General features: G+C 41.9%; 1 protein-coding gene across 2 annotated transcripts in view; it reads right to left on the bottom strand.

The window, feature by feature from the left end:
• Positions 1-18,135, bottom strand: part of LOC149467021 (claudin-15-like) — a 75,687-nt gene that overhangs the window by 5,885 nt on the left and 51,667 nt on the right. For both annotated transcript variants that reach the window (XM_089672355.1, XM_089672356.1), the window contains one exon: positions 13,956-14,120. In XM_089672355.1, the coding sequence (XP_089528481.1) occupies positions 13,956-14,120 (165 nt within the window). The remainder of the gene's footprint in view (positions 1-13,955; positions 14,121-18,135) is intronic.

Genomic DNA, 18,135 nt, shown 5'->3' with positions numbered 1-18,135 from the left:
GGGACTGAACCGGAAGCCCAGGAACAGGGACACCCTGGGCCATGCAGCACAGATCACGTGATTGCATGGCACCATAGCTTCAGGGAGACCAGAGTGTCCTTTCACCCTCTGCTTCCCACAGGCAGACTCTGGATGCATCCTAGAGAGAGAGATAAAGAACAGGGAGCCCCCATTCTATTGCGAAAGCTCTCAGCTGCACTGCAAGAACTGGTGAGAAGGCCCGTTGGCCATCATTCACACCGTTAGAGTCACAAGAGACAAAATAGTAAAGAATATGTAAACACAGCATTTCATATTCCTGATATGTGCTCATCATATCATGTACTTGTATGAAAAATAATCCTATTCTCTTTCTATTGCTTCCTATGTGTGAAATCCCTGGTGTTCCTGCCAGTTCCTCTGTTTCCTATCACAAACTGACCATATTATGCAGGAGAACGTGTTCTCCTGCACTTGTCCTGACAACTTGACAACTCCCCCGCTGCACAGCCATTCACTGAGAAGATCATTGGACTGCTGTTTCTCCTCCCCTAGCTCTTATGCAGCTGAGAACAGAAGGAATGTGGTCACATATCAAAAGGTGAAAAAGACTATTTATAATGTTATATAATGTTTTGCGTTTCATTTCTATTTTACACTAAGTTTATTGTTTTACAAGGTGAGGGATTGCAATGACTTTAGGTATACCACATTCTCCTTTCTAACATTTTTTTTTCTACAGACAGTGCTTACCCAGTCAGACAAGAATTAACATAACTGTCATTTATGCACTCTGGCAGTATAGTTCCAGTATTGGGTGGAATAAGCATTTTACTGCTCAGCAAGGAGGCCTTTCTACTGTTTATGCATTACTACCATTGTTAATTTAATTTTATGCTTGCCTTGTTATCAGCCTTGTTTAGTGACAATACATTAAAGCCTATTACACATGGGCCGAGTGTCAGGCAGCATTGGCTTGTTCAATAGAAACCGAATGAGATTAGGCCTGTGTGTAGGGTAGCCGGTCCGACAGAAGCCGTCTGCCTTCAGTCGAAGGGGCATGACAGAAAAAGTCGGCTCCCGATAAGCGCTCTCGGCCATTGATCCGAGTGTTCTGGTGGGGGGCCAGTTGTGGCTGACCGATCTCCCAACTGCATAGTTTTGGGTTCATAGGCACTTGATAGATCAAGCAGCAGTGCACCAATTATCTTTTTTAGCTGTTGGGAAGGGAAGCATTCTGACCACTAATGTAAAGGGGGCATTCTTCCCACTGACCCATAGAGAATTAACTTTAGCAGGGGTTCCTTCAGACCTAAAAATGATTTCTAGTACCAAAAAAGCTTTATTGGCATATCAAAGTAGCACATACACGGGTGTAACAAAAGTAAACATTAGTGAATACAATATAGTTTTGAGAAAAATAAAATGAAATAACATTGACCCACGCAGGGGTCGCAGACAAAAGTAGCTTGGCAAAGGGGTTGTCATTATGGTTCATAACTACAATGATAAGGTCGCCTATCCTATATCTGATAGCTGAGGTTGCACAGCGTGCAACTCTCCAGGTAGATTGGTAAACACGCCTGGTGTTTTAATATAAAAAAAAATGATAATGAAAAAGGGATTGATTTTAAAAACATGCGAGTTGGTTGTTTAACCGTAAACACCAGACCAGAGTACGTGTATCAATGATGGTGGGCTGCTGAGGTCAAAATTTGAAAAAAGCAAAGAGAAAGGGTCCTCACATGAGTTATAGGAAACAGGATCCAGAGGGCTCACAAAGGAATATCAAGAAAAACAAAGTAAGGTGAAGGGAGGATAGAAGAGGATGGGATGTTTTTCTTGCCGTGGGGGGATGTTGGAGGGAAGTCTGTATAAAGGTGGACAGTGTGATGGAAATGCTAGTTACATATGCACTAGACTAGTTGTAAAGCTAGAGACTGGTTGGTAATCAAGCCAGGGCTGCCAAATTGACAGAAACCAGTCATGCTTGCCCCTCAATACCGTTGTCAATTTTTAATTAATGAAGATACCCTGTATTCTAGATTTCACTTTTTTAAAAGAGAGTGTTGGAGATTTCCAAGCACCCACTATGGTTTGTCTGGTTGCCATGAAGAAGAACTCAATCAATATCCTAGATTTGATCTGGGATCTCTTGTAATGGTCTGTGAAGGGGAGCTTTGCTTGGGTTTTTCCACAAGTTGACATGAGTGACTGAATTAATCAAGTTATATACACTAGTCCACAAGCGGTAAGCTTTTGGGCAGGACCACCAAATATGGAACGTTTCCTATATGCGCACACCCCCTGAAACAAGAGGGGTTATATCCTGGAACATACTTGGATATGCGGACAGGGGTAAAACACCACTGGGTGAGAACCTTGTATGAATTTTCCAATGCCTGGATGTTTTGGGAGCATTTTGAGGTGGCTTGCCAAATCGGTATCCCGTGCTCCAATGATAGGGTTTCCTTGAGGTCCTAAGACCATTGCGTGCAGTAAGAAGGCAATTCCTCTCTCTGGTGGTCTTGAATAGACTGAGTACCCTAAATGGTTGAGGAAGATTTGCAGAGTGATTCAAATCTGGTAAGGTTCTTTGGGTAAGTAAGATTTTTCACTAGAGTTGCAATAAAATGGCGAAGCTAAAGGTATCTACAGAGTTCAGTAGTGGGAAAATGTTAATTTTCCTGGAATTGGGCAAAGGTTCGCAATCCCTTCACTGTTAGCATTGAGTGAATAGTCTCAAAGCCGTGGGAAATCCACCAGGAGAAAGGAGGCTTGTCTGTCATCCCTGTCGGAAAGAGGGGGCAATCAAACAATTGAAGGAGAGGTACATGAGGAGACATTAGTCCCGCAGAATATTTGCAGGAGTCCCACACCTTCAGTGTATGTGTAAAAATTGGGTTTAATTGTTTTGGCCTATTTATAGAGGGCAGCCAAGGAAAGGGAAGTTATAGAAAGCAGACAGACGTCAAGGTGTCTATCATGACCCAGAGGGGAAAGTAAGAACCGGCAAATAGTTGGACCAGTGGTGTTATTTGGGCAGCCATGTGGTAGTGCCATATATTTTGGGGGCCGCCATAAGGTTTTTTTCACCTAAACACAACCTCCTCCTGGTCCCAGGCATTGATGAGTGCATGCACACATGGAAAGGTACTCCATGTGCAGGGCAAGTGACCCTGTCCACTGCCTAGAGTCCTAGAGCCCGTGGGTTTGCCACCTGGAGTAGTCAGGAAGGATGCTCCACACTGCCCACAAGTAGGCATGCTATTCATATCTCTTTACTCAAATAGCCATTAGAGGGAACATTTTTCAGGGATACCTATCACAATTTGTCATTTCTTCATGGTTGTACCTACCTTCCATTTTTGGAGCTAACATCACTGGCACAACAATACACTAAAACATCAAGTAGGATGTAATAGTAACATAATCATACTAATTCTTTAAGCAGCAACTTTACTCAGCAAAGCATACACTACAAAGAACAAAGCAGGTTTTGGCAGATGAGCTGCTACTGAATTGGAGGAGCCTGGGGGTAACCAGTGTGCCCTGTACCTGGAATTACCATTTTTTCTTGGGGCTTGGGTGGTGGATCTGGCCGAGGAGGGAGTGTGTTTTACAAGTCTACAAATCTTCAAATGAAAGACTATCAACAAACTAACCAATAACAAACTTTTAAAAAGGTAAAGATCACATGATCACATATTTTATGACAGTATGCTATAATATCCAATCAATTCACTTTGTGCTATGTTATGTTTGCCCCGTAATCTAATCTAAGTATTTGCTACAGGGCTGTTTTGCCAAAAACTTTCTGTGTATCTCCTAAAGTAAGAGTGTTTACTTCCACTGGTTCAACTGTAATCTTTTGGAAAAAAATCTGTTTGTGGCACAAGCTTTTACTGATTTTAATTCTAACAGGAAGCTTGCATATCAATGCATATTCTTTCCAATATGAAAAGATTTATTCATTAAACATTACTCATATCTGTCTACCTGGCATAGATTGCAGTGTACCACTTAAATTCACGCAAAACATAAGCAATGCTTCTGCTCTCCTGTGTTGCTTTTTTTGTCTGATCTGCAATTTATAGCCATGAGACCAGATTCAGAGAAGAATAAATTGTGAGACCCGCACACAGCAAAAAAGAGACACATATCTAGGAGCATAGTCTGCTGCCTGAGTGATGGACAGACCTACAGCAACCATAAATCACCATTACTTTTAATATACTTTTCTCACAAACCTAGAAATGGATTTCCCCACAGCAATAACTGAAAGTTTGGTTTTGAGGCAACTAACTTTTAGAAGAAAATATGAAAGTATAAAACTTCAGTATGCACAAAAGGGTTTAGCGTGTTTAATCCTTCTAAGTTATTTCTATTTCCTATATTTCCTGTATCAAATAGGATGAATGCTATGCAGCTATGGAGCTGAGATACTTCTACTAATGCCCGCATTTAATTGTAATGGAAAAAATATTCCAGAGATTATATACACTGCTGTGAAAAAGTATTTCCCCCTCCCCCCTTTTTTGCTTTTTTTTCTGCATATTTGTCACACCTAAATGATTTAGATCATAAAACAAATGTTAATATTACACAAAGATAACCCGAGTAAATACAAAATGCAGTTTTTAACCACTTGCCTACTGGGCACTTATACCCCCTTCCTGCCCAGGCCAATTTTCAGCTTTCAGCGCTGTCACACTTTGAATGACAATTGTGCGGTCATGCAACATTTTACCCAGATGAAATTTTTATCATTTCTTTCACACACGTAGCTTTCTTTTGGTGGTATTTAATCACCACTGGGTTTTTTATTTGTTGCACTATAAACAAAAAAAGAACAAAACATTTGGGGGAAAAAATGTTCTTTGTTTCTATTATAAAATGTTGCAAACAGGTAATTTCTTTCCTTCACTGATGTGCATTGATGAGGCTGCACTGATAGGCAGCACTGATGGACACTGATGAGGTGGCACGGATAGGCAGCACTGATGGGCACTGATAGGAGGCACTGATAGGCGACATTGATAGGCAGCACTGATGAGCTGGCACTGATGATGTTGCACTGATAGGCGGCACTGCTGCGCACAGGTGGGTGGCACTGATGGGTACAGGTGGGTGGCACTGATGGGTACAGGTGGGTGGCACTGCAGGGCACAGGTGGGTGGCACTGATGGGCACAGGTGGATGGCACAGGTGGGCGGCACTGCTGGGCACTGATCATTAGGGAGCTGATAATCAGTGCCGATCTCTTCGCTGACAATTGCCGGTTCTCCGCAGTACTTTCCTCACGCTATGACAGCGTGAGGAAACTACAGCCAATAACCGGCAACTGTATTTACCCGGTGAACTGGTGTGTCATTGGACACAGCTGATCATGTGGTAAAAGGACGCCGTGATTCGCCGTTTACCATATGACGTGATCAACTGTGTCTGTAGGATACAGCGATCACCAGCAGCGCCGGGTGCGTGCCGCTGGGGGCGCGAAGGGGGCGTGTTCTGAAATGACGTCCATGGACGTCGTCCCAGAACCATACAACCGAGCTGTAGCCGCCCTTCAGCTATAGCGTGTTTGGGAACTGGTGTACAAATACACTGTATTCGTCTTGATTGTAAATGGAGATAGTAGGATACAGCCAAACACACAGCAAGAGTGATATTTCACAATATTTGCATACATATTAAACATTACATATTGTAGCTGTTTTTTTGTACCCTTTTATTAGACAATAACGTAGATCTTCAGTTACAGTAAGTAGACCTTTCAAGCGAATTACAACAAACAAGAAGCCTATGCTGCTTCTAACTAGTAAACTGCCTTTTATATCCTCCATCAGCTCATTCCCCACAGCTATTACCTTTTGTATCACTCAACCCTTCCTCCTAGATTGTAAGCTCTAACGAGCAGGGCTCTCTGTTTCCTCTTGTACCAAATTGTATTGTAACTGTAATGTCTACCTTCATTTTGTAAAGTGCTGCACAAACTATTGGCGATATATAAATCCTATATAATAATAATAAGTATACAAGTAGCATGTACTGCTATTTGAGAACTTTGGTTTAGACTACATTCTTCTGGGGTAGAAAGCAGAGTGCCAGAATGCACTCTGCTTTCTACCCCAGAAGAATGTAGTCTTCTGGGGTAGAAAGCAGAGTGCATTCTGGAGATTATACCTGCAGCAGCTTGAGGAATGAAGGTGTTATTGCAGTAAGTCTACTGGAAGAGTTTGAGGATATTGTGCTTCCAGCTATATTTAATTAGTAAAACATTTCAATGCAACCATTATAACCTTAGTGTGCCTGTCATTTCTTGAAACTATTTCTAGGCTATTAAGCAAGTTTCATAGAAACCTTTGCTGTAGAGTACAAAAGGCTGAGGGTACATAAAGAGGGTCATGATAAGCACCTCGAGAGGCAGCAATCACAACATGAAAGAAGAAATTTTGAGCTAAGCTTATATTAGATTGTCAAATATAGCTACAGTGGGTATAGAAAAGAATCCCCCCCCCCTTTAAAATAATCACATTTTGTTGCTTTACAGCCTGAAATGAAGACAGACACAGTTGTTGTTTTATCCAGCTGTATTTACTCTTATAACATCCAAGTGAAAGATATAACACCAACATGTCAGAAATATTTTTTTTTTAAATTAGAATTATAGATTCCTCCCTCCTAAAATCACCTTCTCAATGGCACACAAAGCCATTTTACTTTCAACTGTGATCAGCTGTGGCCTTTTTGATTAACTCAGCATGAAAAGAGCATTTCAGTTCCTGGTAGTGCAACTGTAGCAAAAACAATCAACTATGGGTAGCAAGGCACTATCAAAAGATCTCTGGGATAAAGTTGTGGACAGGCACAAGTCAGGAGATGGATCCAAAAACAATTCAAAGGCTTTATCAATGCCTAGAAGCACATTGAAGTATATTATTAAGAAAGTGGAATGTATTTGTTACAACACAGACCCTCCCTGGATCAGGACATCTCTCCTAACCGGATGAAATAGCCAGGAGGAAACTGGTCAGAAGGGTACTAAGAGCCTTGCAGCAACTCTAAAGCAGTTGCAGGAACTACAGGAATGTGGCTTGTATGGGAGGGTTGAAAAAAGCCACTCCTCAAAAAAGACCACATGCAGTCACAACTGAGCTTTGCCAAAACGCACCTTGAAGATCCTTAGGCCACATGGAAAAAGGTGTTATGGTCAAATGAGACTAAAATTGAATTATTTGGCCTCAGCACTAAACCATATGTCTGGAGGAAATCCAATCCAGCTCACCATCCAGATAACACCATTCCTACAGTAAAGCATGGAGGTGGTAATATCTTGTTATGGGGGTGTTTCTCTGCAGCAGGAACTGGACTACTTGTCAGGATAGAAGGAAAAATGAATGGGACAAAATACCATCAAATGGGAATGGGAAGAAGGTTTACCTTCCAACATGACAATGACCCAAAGCAAGCAGCAAAAATGATCACACAGTGGTTGAAGGAGAAAAAAGGTGAATATCCTTGCATGGCCTAGTCAGAGCCAAGAATTAAACCCCACTGAAATCTGTGGAATGACTTGAAGACTGCAGTCCACAAACTGTCACCATCAAATTTAACTGAACTTGAGCAGTTCTGTAAAGAAGAGTGGCAAATATTGCCAAGTCTAGATGTGCAAAGTTAGTAAAGACATCCCAACAGACTAAAGCCTGCAATTAACCACTTCCCGTCTGCCCTATAGCAGATATATTGCTACTGGGCGGCACAGGTGTGCAAAATCATGTATATATGCATGATTTTGCATTTCCGGGTAGGGGGCACACTCGGCTGTCAATCACCGGGTCCCGGCCGGTGATTACTTGCCAGCGCCCAGTGATTGCTGAGGATCTCCAATGGGGGAGGAGAACTGTTAGTAAACAAAAGAATTCTCCTCCCTGTCAGCTCGAGCACACTGCTTTGGATGGCTGTACACAGTATGATTACAGTGAAGCACACAGACACAGCCCCATAGTAAAACACATCCAGCACACAGTTAACCCTTTGATCGCTCCAGATGTTAACCCCTTCCTGCCCAGTGCCATTAGTACTGTGTCAGTGGTTTTTATTAGCACTGATCACTGTATTGGTGTCACTAGGGATGTTAGTGACACCAAGTCAGTTCCCCCCAGTGTCAGAATGCCTGCCACAGTCCTGCAGTCCAGCAGTCCCACTATAAGTCGCTGATCGCCTCCATTACTAGTAAAAATAAAAATAAAAAATACCAGTATACTTACCGCCATTTGTAAACGCTATAACTTTCACGTAAACCAATTAATTTATTCATTCTTTTTTTTTATAGTGCAAAAAATAAAAAATGCACAGGCGATCAAATACCACCAAAAGAAAGCTCAATTTGTGGGAAAAAAGGACGTAAATTTAATTTGGGTGCAGCGTTGCATGATCGTGCAATTGTCAGTAAATGTAACGCAGCGCCGTAATGCAAAAAATGGCCTGGTCAGGAAGGGGGGTAAATCCTCTGGAGGGCAAGTGGTTAAAGCAAAAGGTCGTTCAACAAAATACTGATACAAGGGGCTGATCCTTTCTCCAACTCAACGATTCTGTTTTTGATTTTTTTTTTTTTAATATTCTGACATGTTGGTGTTATGTCTTTCACTTGGATGTTATAAGTAAATACAGCTGGATAAAACAAAATTTTGTCTGTCTTCATTTCAGGCTGCAAAGCAATAAAATGCGATTATTTTAGAGAAGTGATTCTTTTCTATAGCCACTATATTGCATATATTGTTATTAAAATGCTGAGGTTATTAACTAAAAGTGTATTTTATATTGTGAAACTCTTGCACTGCTACATATATACAGTGGGGATCGAAAGTTTGGGCACCCCAGCTAAAAATTTGTATTAATGTGCATAAAGAAGCCAAGGAAAGATGGAAAAATCTCCAAAAGGTATCAAATTACAGATTAGACATTCTTATAATATGTCAACAAAAGTTAGATTTTATTTCCATCATTTACACTTTCAAAATAACAGAAAACAAAAAAATGGCATCTGCAAAAGTTTGGGCACCCTGCAGAGTTAATATCTTGCACTGCCCCCTTTGGCAAGTATCACAGCTTGTAAACGCTTTTTGTAGCCAGCCAAGAGTCTTTAAATTCTTGTTTGAGGTATCTTTGCCCATTCTTCCTTACAAAAGTCTTCCAGTTCTTTGAGATTTCTGTGCTCTGTCTGTCACGCACTGCTCTTTTAAGGTCTAGCCATAGATTTTCAATTATGTTGAGGTTAGGAGATTGTGAAGGCCATGGCAAAACCTTTAGTTTACGCCTCTTGATGTAATCCCCCGTGGATTTCGAGGTGTGTTTAGGATCATTATCCATTTGTAGAAGCCATCCTCTCTTTAACTTCAGCTTTTTCACAGATGGCATCAAGTTACCATCCAAAATTTGCTGAAATTTTATTGAATCCATTTTTCCTTCTACTCGTGAGATGTTCCCTGTGCCACTGGCTGCAACACAACCCCAAAGCATGATTGATCCAACCCCATGCTTAACAGTTGGACAGAGGTTCTTTTCATTAAATTCTGTGCCCCTTCTTCTCCAAACGTACCTTTGCTCATTCCGGCCAAAAAGTTCAATTTTAACCTCATCGGTCCACAGAAGGTGTTTCCAAAATGCATCAGGCTTGTCTATATGTTCATTTGCAAAGTTCAAACGATGATTTTTGTGGTGAGGACGTAGAAGAGGTTTTCTTCTGATGACTCTTCCATGAAGACCATATTTGTACAAGTATCTCTTTATAGTGGAATAGTGTACCACAACTCCAGTGTCTGCCAGATCTTTCTGGAGGGATCGTGCAGTCAAACGTGGGTTTTGAATTGTTTTTCTCACAATCCTGCGAGCTGTTCTGTCTGATATTTTTCTTGGTCTTCCAGATCTTGCTTTAACTTCCACTGTTCCTGATGACTGCCATTTCTTAACTACATTCCGAACAGAGGATATTGACATCTGAAAACGCTTTGCTATCTTCTTATAGCCTTCTCCAGCTTTGTGACCGTCAACTATTTTCAGTTTCAGTTTTCTAGACAACTGCTTAGAAGAACCCATGGTGCTGATTGTTGGCGCAAGGTCAGATGAGTCTGGGCATTTAAAACCTTTGAGATTGACATCACCTGGTCTTCCCAGACGATGATTGAGAACAATCCATAACACTGGCAGGTCTCAGCTTTGCAAAGGGGGCAGTGCATGCTATAAATTCTGCAGGGTGCCCAAACTTTTGCAGACACCATTTTTTTGTTTTCTGTTATTTTGAAAGTGTAAATGATGGAAATAAAATCTAACTTTTGTTGACATATTATAAGAATGTCTAATCTGTAATTTGATGCCTTTTGGAGATTTTTCCATCTTTCCTTGGCTTCTTTATGCACATTAATACAAATTTTTAGCTGGGGTGCCCAAACTTTCGATCCCCACTGTATATATATATATATATATATATATATATATATATATATATATAAAACATCTATAAACAAACACAGTGGCCAGCTAACACTAATATGCGGTTCACACAATAAAAATCAATTATAGAGTATAAAAGTGCAGTGCTACTCTCATGTAACCACAATACACCATAAATAAAATGTTTTGTACAAGAAAAAATTAAAGTCCTGTAGTATAATCCAATGAAAGTTAAATCCCGACATAAATCATTATAGTCCAACTGTGTTGTCCAAAAAATAAATCAACCCAAGGTGCCACAGATTTTCCATTTCCTCTGTGCAGTATCCCCAGTGGTTCACTGCACTCCTCTTCCATCACAAGTCTAGATATGCTCTCACTTTAAAAGGATGGCCTGTATATTATAGAGCTCCTACACTGCTTTTTTCCCCTTCCTGGAGTTCAGACTCTGTAGGCACCAATCTGCTCCTCTGTCATTCAAGGCAAACAAAAACATACCAAGTATTGTGTACTGCGTAAAACCGTTAAAAGCTTTTTATCTTTGCCACTTCCTGGTTAATGCATAATGAAGTAAAAAAAGAGCAGGTCCTGTGACTTCATCAGGGAAATTTCCTCTGATCTCATTTAAAGGGTAACTCCACGTTCATGGGAAAAAAATAATATAGTGTATACACTCAAATCATATTGTAATTGAATGTTATGAAAAATTCCCTTTTCTTTTCAATCTGCAGCATTTTCTGTAAAATGCAATGCAATATGGTTACCTGGAGGTGTTCTGCACACAGATGGTGTACAGAACGCCCCTGAAAATGTCAATTCCTGCTTGTGTGATTGACTTACTGATTTTCCCAGAAGTCTGCACTAAGATACAAATCAGATTTTTGGCATCCCCTGCAAAAAAAGTGTCATTTTTTGTGAGATACTTCTGAAGGGAAATCATGTCCAAAGGGATGCACGCCCTGCCAATTTCCTCACCCTGCTAGTGTAGCAGCTGATTGATAATTTTAAAACCACTCCAATTCTCCTTTTCTTTGCACATGGACACAGACAAACAAATAGCTACAGTGAGGAACAGAAGTATTTGAACACCCTGCGATTTTGCAAGTTCTCCCACTTAGAAATCATGGAGGGGTCTAAAATTCACATTGTAGGTGCATTCCCACTCTGAGAGACAGAATTTAAAAAACAAAATTCAGGAAATCACATTGTATGATTTTTAAAGAATTTATTTGTCTTGCACTGCTGAACATAAGTATTTGAACACCTAAGAAAGAGCAAGAATTCTGGCTCTCAAAGACCTGTTACTGTGCCTTTAAAAAGTCCACCTCTACTCCTCCACTCATTAATCTAACTTAGTAGCACCTGTCTGAGCCCTTTAAAGACACCTGTCCACCCCACAGTCAGTCAGACGCCAACTACTACCATGGGCAAGCCAAAGAGCTGTCAAAAGACACCAGAGACAAAATTGTGGACCTCCACAAGGCTGGAAAGGGCTACGGGGCAATTGCCAAGCAGCTTAGTGAAAATAGATCAACTGTTGGAGCAATTGTTAGAAAATGGAAGAGGCTAAAGACGACTGTCAGTCTCCCTTGGACTGGGGCTCCATGCAAGATCTCACCTCGTGGGGTATCACTGATGATAAGTAAGGTGAGGAATCAGCCCAGAACTACAAGGGAGGAGCTGGTCAATGACATGAAGAGAGCTAGGACCACAGTTTCAAAGGTCACTGTCGGTAGAACACTACGCCGTCATGGTTTCAAATCATGCATTGCACGGAAGGTTCCCCTGCTCAAGTCATCACATGTCCAGGCCTGTCTGAAGTTTGCCAATGACCATCTGGATGATCCATAGGAGGCATGGGAGAAAGTCATGTGGTCAGATGAGACCAAAGTAGAACTTTTTGGTCTAAACTTCACTCGTCGTGTTTGGAGGAAAAAGAAGGATGAGTTGCATCCCAAGAACACCATCCCTACTGTGAAGCATGGGGGTGGTAACATCATGCTTTGGGGGTGCTTTTCTGCGAAGGGGACAGGACGACTGCACAGGACGACAGGACAGGACGACTTAAGGAGAGGATGAATGGGGCCATTTATTGTGAGATTTTGAGCAACAACCTCCTTCCCTCAGTCAGAGCATTGAAGATGGGTCGTGGCTGGGTCTTCCAACATGACAACGACCCAAAGCACACAGCCAGGATAACCAAGGAGTGACTCCGTAAGAAGCATATCAAGGTTCTGGAGTGGCCTAGCCAGTCTCCAGACCTAAATCCAATAGAAAATCTTTGGAGTGAGCTGAAACTCCGTGTTGCTCAGCGACAGCCCCGAAACCTGACAGATCTAGAGGAGATCTGTGTGGAGGAGTGGGCCAAAATCCCTGTTGCAGTGTGTGCAAACCTGGTCAAGAACTACAGGAAACGTTTGACCTCTGTAATTGCAAACAAACGCTTCTGTACCAAATATTAACACTGATTTTCTCAGGTGTTCAAATACTTATGTTCAGATAAATGCAAGATAAATACATTTCTTTAAAAATCATACAATGTGATTTCCTGAATTTATTTTTAATTCTGTCTCAGAGTGGGAATGCACCTACAATGTGAATTTCAGACCCCTCCATGATTTCTAAGTGGGAGAACTTATATCTTCAGAATAACAAAAGGTAGGAATCTACAACCAAGTTTGTTAAAATCCCCCCAATGTACATAGATCACCCCAAGGGGAATGTATTTTTCTCAATGAAAGTGGAGTTTCTGTTTAACTGTAACAGGTTGGATCATACCACAGTGATGATGCTACTTCATAATACATTTGTTCATCCTATAAAATGACATAAAGAGGAACTAAACCCTCCTTTTCAGCCAAGGAAGATGCCATCTTGGCCTCTGATCTGCAACTGCCATGATGCTGCACATGTGATCAGTTATGACTCCAGCCATTTGATTGCTTGTTGAGAGCCCCAGCAAATGTGACAATTACCATTCCCGGCATACTTGGAATGCAACAATTAAATTGATGGGTTTATGCCCCTTTTAGATGGGGCGGATCCATCAGCATGATCTGCCTGCTCAACGGGGGGGGGTCTCTCCGCTGATGCTTACTGAGCAGGCGGATGACAGGTCTCTCTCCACTGTGCTGCTGCAGAGCGGACAAAGACACTGCCCACTGATTTCAATGGGACGGTCAGATGAAAACTGACCGCCTGTTCGTTTCCAACTGATTGTCATCTAATCTGATCCGCTGGATGGATGGGGAACGGATCCCCATGTGTCTCTTTTTGGCATACAGGATCGGATTGGTTGCTGGCAGGTGTGACAGGTGACACCTGCTGATTCATAGAAGTCTATGGATGGACAGATCGGGTCCACCTGAAAAACGGACAGTAGGACCCCATTGGTCTGCTAATGTGAAAAGGAACTTCATTCAGATTTAAAAAAATATATTATTTCAACAGACCTCTTGACTTCACAGGAAAAAACACTTATTTCAGTGTGTACTACAGTATGTTTGAGATATAAAGTGAGGTACCTGCTACAATGAAAATGAGTCCTCCAGACAGAGCAATCTTTCCCTTGGTGTGTTCATCTTTGCTTCCAAATTTGGTGCACTTCAGTCCAAACAAGGAGATTAAACAAGCTAAGAGGCCAAGGATGAGAGAGATGATCATCAAGGCACGACAAGCCTGGGTATAAGCTGCAGGCACAGACACAAAATGGTTAATTCAGTCTATACACCTGCTAAAAATAATAAGATATTGATCCTTAAATTAAAGCTAAAGTCCAGGCAAACAGATAAAATATGCAGATTAATAATCTACAGTATATGAGAATTTTATTTTTTAAATTTGTATTTCTGTCCATCCAGTCCTGAGATGTACACAGTTCTGCCACACTGTGCAGCTCTATCTAGCGTGATCTTTCTGCTGCAGTTTCACTTTGACATATAGGTCTTCTTCCAGCCCTGACTCAGTGACTGGACAGTGAAAGGAGAAGCAGCACACTGATGAGCTCATTTCTCTATCACTCTGCTCTCTCCTTCTGTCATTATTGCTTCCTGCACTCTACAACACCTTATCAGCTTCTTGTTCTGCACCCCCTCTCTTAGCTCTGCTGTACAGACTGCAAAGCAGACTGCAAGAGGCTGATACCAAGTCAAACTTACATATCTACACTGCCTGCAATAAAAAAAAAAACATTAAGCCCTGCTTCACACTGATGCGGTGCCGAATTTGCAGCGGTTTCAGTGCGAATTCCGCACTGCATCAGAATCGCACCGCATTCATGCAAACCGCTGTGGGTGTGTATGTTAAGTTAACAACACCCCAAAAGCGGTCCACAAAATATGGTGCGATGTGCAGAATCAGATCGCATAGGTGTGAATGCCCATGCGATCTGATTCTAGTGCAGACCCAAAAAAAAGGTCCTACACGTTTTTGGTGCGGTTGTGGTGCAATTAGAGCCATACAAAATGTATGGCTCCAATCACACTGCACACAAATTGCATGTGATTTGCACAAGAATGCGGTGCGGTGCGGTTCCTGTGCGAATCACATGCGATATACCGCACAGCATGTATGTGAACCCAGGCTTAAAGATATAACACATCATGTTTATGAATGCATTAACCACTTGCCCTCCTGAGGATTTATGCCCCTTCCTGACCAGGCCATTTTTTGCGTTACGGCGCTGCGTTATTTTAACTGACAATTGCATAGTCATGCCACGCTGCACCCAGATGAAATTTATATTCTTTTCTTCCCACGAATTGAGCTTTCTTTCGGTGGTATTTGATCGTCTGTGCATTTTTTATTTTTTGCACTATAAGCAAAAAAACGACCTACGATTTTTAGAAAAAAAAACAATATTTTTGACTTTTTGTTATTAAACATATCCAGTAAAACAATTTAAAAAATCAAATTTCATCATAAATTTCAGCCAAAATGTATTCTGCTACATGTCTTTGCTAAAAATAATCCCAATACGTGTAAATTAATTGGTTTACATGAAGTTATAGCGTTTAGAAATGGTGGTATAGATATTGAGATTTCTTTTTCCCTACTAGTAATGGCGACGATCAGCAACTTTTAGCGGGACTACATCGGGCATTCTGACACTGGGGGGAACTAATTTGGTGTCACTCAGAGGCGTCCCTAGGGTTGGTGTCACCCAGTGCAGTAACACTTGGTGACACCCCCTCCGACGATCCCCGCAGAATGGATCGGACTTCGACCCATTATGCTCAATCCGCAGATCCGATCCATTCTGCGGGGATCGTCGGCTTTCTTTACAACTTACCTTTTCTTGGAGCAGGTCCGGTGTAGTGGCAAGATGTGTCTCCCATGTAGATATGTCCCCCCGAAGCAACTGCGCATGTCCCGGTTTCAGGCACGATCAACCGGGACATGCGCAGTTGCTTCAGGGGGACATATCTACATGGGAGACACATCTTGCCGCTACACCAGTGTCACCTCGTATAGGTTGCATGCCGACAATCCCCGCAGGATCATCGGCATGCAACCTATACGGGGTGACACTGGACCCACTCCTAGAAAAGGTAAGTTGGATCGGATCCATCCTGCGGGGATTGTTGGTTTGCTTTACAACTTACCTTTTTGTGGAGTGGGTCCGGTGTCACCCCATGCGGTCAGTGTCACCCGGGGCGTACTGCACCTGCCTCAGGACGCCACTGGTGTCACTGACATCCAAAGTGACACCAATACAGTGATCAGTGATAAAAAAACAGCACTGACACTGTACTAATGACACTGGGCAGGAAAGGGTTAATGTGAGGGCTGATCAAAGGGTTAACTGTGTGTAGGGAGTGTTTTACTACGGGGCGGGGGTTCTTCACTGTAAGCACACTGATCGGGATGGCTGTACTGTGCACAGCCATCCCAAGCAGTGTGCCCGAGCTGACAGAGTAAACAAAACAGTCTTACTTCTGGTCGGTAATTGTCGGTTGAGACCCGGTGATTGACATCTGCGGCCCCTACCCAAAAAGGCAAAATCACGTATATATACATTATTTTGCTATATCTGCTATACAGCAGCAGGTAAGCGCTTAAGGGCTGTACACACTTGACTCAAAATGCTGACTCTTAACAAACACTCATACAGAATTAATGTGCGTTAATAGGTGGATTTGACCTGCGTTTAACACACATTATAACGCCCCCTCAAATGCCCTATGTGCATTTTTATTGCGTTTGACGCAAGTTAAAATCACACCACAAAAGCTACAAATGCATGCCAGCACGTTTGCGACATGTTACCATAGATTCGAATAAAAGGAGTTGAAAGGCTTCAACTCCTTCAAACTCCACATGAAACTTCAATTTTGAAGCGAATTGACACTAACACTTCATGTTTTGACAATGTGAACAGCAACATGTCCTGTCCATATTATCATTTGCATAGGCGTTTGGGGAGCATTAAAAACCCACCTTAAACTCCTGCTTTCAGTGCCAGTGTGGACAAGGCATAACTTGTGCCTTTTATATCTGCCTTGAGTTCAGCTTTAAGTTAATGGCAACATACATTATGTAACTCAAAGAATATTGGACCACAAGTTCTATGTTCACCATAGACATGTAGCAACCTCCTAGAGTAGTGTAGATTTCTAGGTAAATTATGCTCTGCTTAGTTCCCACTGTATTGTAGAGGATTCTAGAATAATAGTGGGGGGAAAATCAAAGTGGGCAGCCTGAATAGTTATGGGATTCCAGCCAATCTTTGAGAAGGTGTGCCCAGAAGGTGGTAGGGGAGCCCATAAATACTGTGGGGTCTGAGGGAGAGAGTTCCTTGATCCAGACTTTCCAACAAAAATGTATCTTGGTAAAGCCTTGTTCACACATATACAGTCAGGTCCATAAATATTGGGACATCAACACAATTCTAACATTTTTGGCTCTATACACCACCACAATGGATTTGACATGAAACAAACAAGATGTGCTTTAACTACAGACTGTCAGCTTTAATTTGAGGGTATTTACATCCAAATCAGGTGAACGGTGTAGGAATTACAACAGTTTGCATATGTGCCACCCACTTGGTAAGGGACCAAAAGTAATGGGACAGAATAATAATTATAAATCAAACTTTCACTTTTTAATACTTGGTTGCAAATCCTTTGCAGTCAATTACAGCCTGAAGTCTGGAACGCATAGACATCACTAGACGCTGGGTTTCATCCCTGGTGATGCTCTGCCAGGCCTCTACTGCAACTGTCTTCAGTTCCTGCTTGTTCTTGGGGCATTTCCCCTTCAGTTTTGTCTTCAGCAAGTGAAATGCATGCTCAATCGGATTCAGGGCAGGTGATTGACTTGGCCATTGCATAACATTTCACTTCTTTCCCTTAAAAAACTCTTTAGTTGCTTTTGCAGTCTGCTTTGGGTCATTGTCCATCTGCACTGTGAAGCGTCCAATGAGTTGTGAAGCATTTGGCTGAATGTGAGCAGATAATATTGCCCGAATCACTTCAGAATTCATCCTGCTGCTTTTGTCAGCAGTCACATCATCAATAAATACAAGAGAACCAGTTCCATTGGCAGCCATACATGCCCACGCCATGACACTACCACCACCATGCTTCACTGATGAGGTGGTATGCTTAGGATCATGAGCAGTTCCTTTCCTTCTCCATACTCTTCTCTTCCCATCACTCTGGTACAAGTTGATCTTGGTCTCATCTGTCCATAGGATGTTGT

This window comes from Staurois parvus, unplaced genomic scaffold (assembly GCF_062004578.1).
Source record: "Staurois parvus isolate SC_StPar_1 unplaced genomic scaffold, SC_StPar_1.0 ptg000126l, whole genome shotgun sequence".
Lineage (NCBI taxonomy): Eukaryota > Metazoa > Chordata > Amphibia > Anura > Ranidae > Staurois > Staurois parvus.
This window is presented reverse-complemented; position numbering and strand designations above follow the sequence as displayed.